General features: G+C 56.2%; 2 protein-coding genes across 2 annotated transcripts in view; one reads left to right on the top strand and one right to left on the bottom strand.

The window, feature by feature from the left end:
• Window positions 1-586, bottom strand: part of PHF13 (PHD finger protein 13) — a 7,202-nt gene extending 6,616 nt beyond the window's left edge. The window contains exon 1 of the mRNA XM_012722059.1: window positions 523-586. Within this exon, the coding sequence (XP_012577513.1) occupies window positions 523-586 (64 nt within the window). The remainder of the gene's footprint in view (window positions 1-522) is intronic.
• Window positions 587-885: 299 nt separating this feature from the next.
• Window positions 886-5,390, top strand: part of KLHL21 (kelch-like family member 21) — an 11,202-nt gene continuing 6,697 nt past the window's right edge. Inside the window, exon 1 of the mRNA XM_004678485.2 lies at window positions 886-926. Coding sequence (XP_004678542.2) covers window positions 886-926 — 41 coding nt within the window. The remainder of the gene's footprint in view (window positions 927-5,390) is intronic.

Raw genomic sequence — 5,390 nt, 5'->3', positions numbered from 1 at the left:
TGGATTCACCCACAGCGGGGCGGCGGCGGCGGCGGCTGCGGCCCAGTATAGGTAACGGCTCCCGCCCGTCCTCTGCCTCCTCGTCCCCTGCGCGCGCCGTCGCCGTCGCCCGGGCTGGTGGAGGCGGGGATGCCGGCCTCGGGTGGGGAGGGCGGCGGCGGCAGCGGCTCGTGCCTCCCCTTTCTTCTTCGGGACTTGGGGTTCGTAGCCCTTTGTGGGGCCGGGGCCCCGGCGGCCGGGTGGGGTGGGGGCGGCGGCGCTGACGTCGCGGCGCCCCCCGCTCGGCTCCCCGCGTCTCGACCGGGCGGAGCGAACTTGTTTTCGCGGCTGTTGGTTTTGGAGCGGGCAACTCCCTGCCCCGAGGTCCGGAGACCGCGGCACCGAGACCGAGCGGGGTTCGCGGTGCGAGGCCGGTCCCGTGTGTGGGACCCACTTGGGGTGTCGGTTGCTGCATCTTAAACATCCACGCCTCGCCCGGTGCGCTGGGAGGCTGGCCGAGGTCTTGTCCCCCGCGCCCCTCACTTTGCACCGGCCGCGGAGCCCGGCTCTCCGGGGACCTTCGGGGGGCGAGGACCGGCGCGCCCATTCCTGTTCGGGCGAGTTCGCGCGTCTGCTCGCCGGCCCGCAGAAGGGGCCGTGTTTACGGAGTCTTACGACCTCCTCTGTTGGGATGGGCAACGAACACCCGAGGGCGAGAACCCGCTCCGGGAGCCGGCCAGGGGTCCTGCCCCACGGCACGTTTTGGACGACCACGTGAAAGGGCCAGGACCCCACCTGAATGCAGAGGACGCAGCAGCCTGCCCTGTTGATTGGAAGACAAAGGAACTGGGGGGCGGAGGGGAGGTGAGCATAAAATTGTGAGTTCAACTCGGAAAAGGGACCGACATGACGAGTCAGACGGTGGTGGGGAGCACCCGGAAACCGAGGTGATTTCCCAGGCCGGGAAATCAGGTGGCTGTTAAGGTGCAGAAGAGAAATGATAGGGACGGACGTTCACCACCAAGACCCTGGACCTTGGGACGACTTCTGCAGCCTCGGCTGTAAGGCTGTGCGCGAGCGATAGCGTTTTTTGTAGTGTAGTACAGTGTGGTGCAGGATTCGAATAGTCGTTTACACTCGCTGTTATTTTTAAATGGCCGCAGTATCTTTCCTGACTGGGGCCTGCCCAGAAGTGATAACAAATGGAGCTGCTTTAACAAACCTGTAAGATTGGCTTTTTAAAAAAAACAGGCCTAGGACTTGGCCTTGAAACATCCTTACTACCTGCTTCCTGATTGGGCATTTGCAGATGCCGCTTTTAGCCAGAATTGGAATGTTACCTGATGCCAGTGGTGGTCAGCAAGTGTCCTGGGGTTGACCAGAGGTGCCCAGAGCCAGGATCTTACAGGCGCAACCCTATTCAGGCTGGTTTTGCCTGAATAGGAAATGTCCGAGAAGGTTATTATGTCATGGCTGTTAGGAGAGAAGAGGGAGGTTTATTTTTATTTAATTTTAAAAAGTTTGTGACTGCTCATTATTCCTGGGGAATTATTTTTCACATAATAAACGTTGTGCCGTTCCCCACCCCCAAGAGAGAAACTGATTCTCAAATTTTGCACACAATCAATCAAGAAGTTGCTCCTAACCTGTATGAACTTGATGCACAGCAGCCTAGAATGCGGGACCCTACCCTGGACCACCCAGCCGCACTGAAGGGAAGCATCCCCAGCCGGGGCTGTGTCTTGAGACCGTGATAACTTGGCTCCAACAGGTGTCCAACAGCGATTTCTCAAATAAGTTGTTCCTAGTGTATTTTTTTGGAAAGAGGGTAATTTATTTATTTATTTATGCATATAAGAGCTGGGGTATGGGTGGCAAGTGGGAGTCAGGGGTGAAAGGATTCACCCGAGACAGAGCCAGGAGCAGAACAGGCAGACTGACAGAAACACACTGCCTGGGGAGCAGCGGGGAGATGAGGTCTGCTGTGCCATCTGGGTCATTCCCTGGCATGGCTGCCATAGCTTGACAGTGCTGAGCTTTAATCCCTGCACTACCAGGGAGGCCCTAGAGGTGACCCCCAGTGCACAGGCCTGACCAGCACTTTCTGCTATGCTGTGGCTGTTGCTTGCCCCACCTGCTGTCCAGGGGAAGAAAACTTCGGGCCATTTTCTCCGTCCTTTCTGACTTCCCTTGGAAACTGGCACTTTAAAGGAGGTAAGAACATTAATATTTACCAACCCTTAACTACACTCCAAGGCTGTTCTAGCCCCAGGGCCTCCCTGGTGGTGCAAGGGGTCAAACCTCAGCACTATCAAGCTATAGTTAGCCACTGTGACCTGAGCCCCACCCTGGCCAGGGAGTGACCCACAGGGCACAGCAGCCCTCTCCTGTCTCCCTGCTGCTCCCCCCCAACAGTGGACTTCGGTCCATCGGCCTGTTCTGCTCCCCATTTTGTCTCTGGTGAGTCCTCTCACCCCACCTCCCGCCTGCACCCCACTTCTTTTGTATATTCATAAATAAATGTTTTTAAAAAGGGCCCAAACTACTGCAACCCCAGCAGCTGACCCAAGTTCAAGAGCGTAGTAAGTGTCTGTGAGTAAGGTTGCTTCTCTCTGCAGGGCGGGGCTCGGCTTCTGTGACAGGTCCAGTTAATTTCTCAGATAGGCTGTATTCCTCCTGAGCTGAGGGAACAGATCTAGAATTCTACCATGAGCGCGTTAGCCACCAAAGCTAGGTCCTTGGAGTCTATGACTTTTTGTTTTCAGTTTTATAAAAATTGTACCTGCTGCTGAATACTAATTCTCAGATGATTATAGTTACTTAGGAAAGAGGGAGAAAAAAGGCAATGTTAGCACAAGTTGTGACAAGTTTAAAAATACTAAGAATACCATGGTTTCCCAGTAAGTAACTTGAGAATGGAGTTATTTTAATTGAGTCACCAAATATAGCTTCACCTTCCTAAATCTCACTGGCTACGCTGCATTCATACAGGAACACTGGGGAACACTTTCTGCCTCCCATCTTAGTATCATAAACTTATAAGCAAGGGTTTACTCTTCCAGAATTATTTTTCTGGTATTTCAACTCATTGTTTCGCTTAATTAGTATATTCTTACGCGTGCTCAGAAATTTTTGTTCTCTTCTGTCTCATTTCCATTTCCAGGGGAGGGGAAAAATGAAAATTTCTCAAAGTTGAATAGACCTCAGCCCTTGACTACTATGTGGATATGTGAATGATCATTGAGCATTAATAAATAATTTCTGAAAGAGGTACTGTCAGCTTTTCGTCTGGTGAGGAGAATGTGTACTGACGAATGAATGCTCTTGTCTCTGGTTCGTGTAAGTACAATATAAAGGTTGATCACTAACACTGTGTGCCGCACACTGAATACTTCTATTCTCAGTAGCTCACACATAATAATGAACTGCATAGTGAGAGACAGCTACGATATTCCTTAAAAAAAAAAAGTTAATATAGGGCCTACCCCGTGGCCTAGGGGTCCGATCCCTGGCCAGGGAGTGACCCACAGGGCGCAGCAGACCTGTCCTGTCTCCCCGCTGCTCCCCTCAGCAGTGGGCTTCATCCATCTGCCTGTTCTGCTCCCCACTCTGTCGCTGGCGAGTCCGCCCATCACCCCCTACCTGTGGTCTGCACCCCAGTTCTACTATTCATGCACACACAAAAAAAACACTTAGATCATTGTCATGGTTATAAAAGAGATGAAGTTTAATGATTATAAAAGAGGTGAAGTTTAATCCAGAAGTACAAGCTCTTGCTGGTCTGGCAAGTTACCCCGCACGGCCAGAGCTGCGCCAGCGCAGAGGCCCGGGCTCGGCAGCCTGCAGCTTCGTGCCCCCGCACAGGGCCTTGGGTGACGAAGCGTGGGCCTGAGTCCCCCTCAGCAGCGGCTTGCCCACTGCATGGGGGACGTGTGCATGGTGGCCAGGCCCCATCTTGACCTCATGAGATTGATGGGTTAGTATGTTATTCAAAATTCCAAACGCAGCTGACAGGTCTAAATCTGCCTGCCTTTTCCAGCCGCATTCCTTCAAGGCTGGCTTCAAATCCTGGCCTGCCGCGTCTGGGATGTTAAGAATAATCTGCTTTTTTACTCAAAAACTGAACCTTTCCACTTTGTTTTCTTTCTTGAATGCACAGATTGCATGTGTCTGGTACAGAAAGCAGGAACAACAAGCCAGCAAAACAAAAGCAACCACAGAGAGTGAACCTCACTCGTGCCGCGGCAGCCGGCGTCCCCCATAACAGGCGTGCTGGCGGGCAGGCCTGCGTCCGTCTGTGATGTGGAGGCAGCCCAGGAGGCCGCAGAGGGGCGTGGGGGGCCCCGGCAGGACACAGGACCGGCCGTGATTCTGAGCTGTGGACAGGGACCCAGAAGGCTGTGGTAGAGGGGGTGGGGGCCGGGCTCCCCCTATCAGCATCCCGCTTCCTGGCTGTGCAGGCTGTGCAGACGGTCACAGTCCGAGTGCGGCGAGCGATTGGCCACGCTCCTGGCCAGGAATGCAGTGCGGCCCTTGGCGGCCCATCTATGGGCAAGGCGGCCGGCCTGTACCTGCTGTTTCCTGCCTGAGGCCTGGGCCTCCGTGCTGCCGGGGAGACCAGATGTCTTCTCTCGGCAGGGTGAGGTGAGGGCGCCTGTGGACACCCGTTTCCTCTGGAGGCCCTGGCGACTTGGCCAGACCCAAGGGCCAGGCCAGGTCCAGGCTGCCCAGCTACGGGGCTGTGGGAGCTGGCACTGCCCACAGGTCCCAGTGCCGCTGTGAGGCTGTGAGGTGAAACAGGCTCGGGTTTCAAGCGCAAAACCCCAGCGCCCGCGGGCAGCAAAACCGTCTTTTCTAAACCCGGGCAGGACAGGACCCACTAACTTGAGGAAACAATGGCTTTGAGTGCGCTTTTCATCCGGTTCTCCGGAAAGTGAACGAAAATAAGGCCGATGCCCCCTTGGCCACCCCCCTCCCCACACACAGATCCCCCCTGTGACCTTGAGCTGCCCGCAGAGGGGAAGGGCCAGGGGAAGGGCCGTCTGTCTGCCCGAATTACTTTCCGGCTGGAGCGTTTTGTTCTCCTTACTTACTCCTGGCGCCCCGCGGATGCCCTCCCACCCCCTTTTCTGCCCGCGCCCTCCATTTCCCGATGAGGCGGCCAGCTGGCCCGCCCGGCGCTGGCGGCTCTGGGAGGGGGCGGCCGGCCTGGGAGGGCAGCGGGCTCTGCGCAGAAGTCCAGTCCACGCGAGCCGGCTGAGCGCGGGGCCGTGGGCTCCCCCGCGCCGACAGGAACGTGGCCTAACAGTCCTGCGCCCCTCGCTCGAGTCCCGAGACGTCGCCGAGTCAGTGCCCGGCCGGGCGGGCTGGCCGCGCAGCGACTGGCCGCCTCCCCGGAGCAAAGGCGGCCT

The sequence above is a fragment of the Condylura cristata genome, unplaced genomic scaffold, assembly GCF_000260355.1.
Source record: "Condylura cristata isolate star-nosed mole 26May11 unplaced genomic scaffold, ConCri1.0 scaffold00008, whole genome shotgun sequence".
Classification (NCBI taxonomy): domain Eukaryota; kingdom Metazoa; phylum Chordata; class Mammalia; order Eulipotyphla; family Talpidae; genus Condylura; species Condylura cristata.
This window is presented reverse-complemented; position numbering and strand designations above follow the sequence as displayed.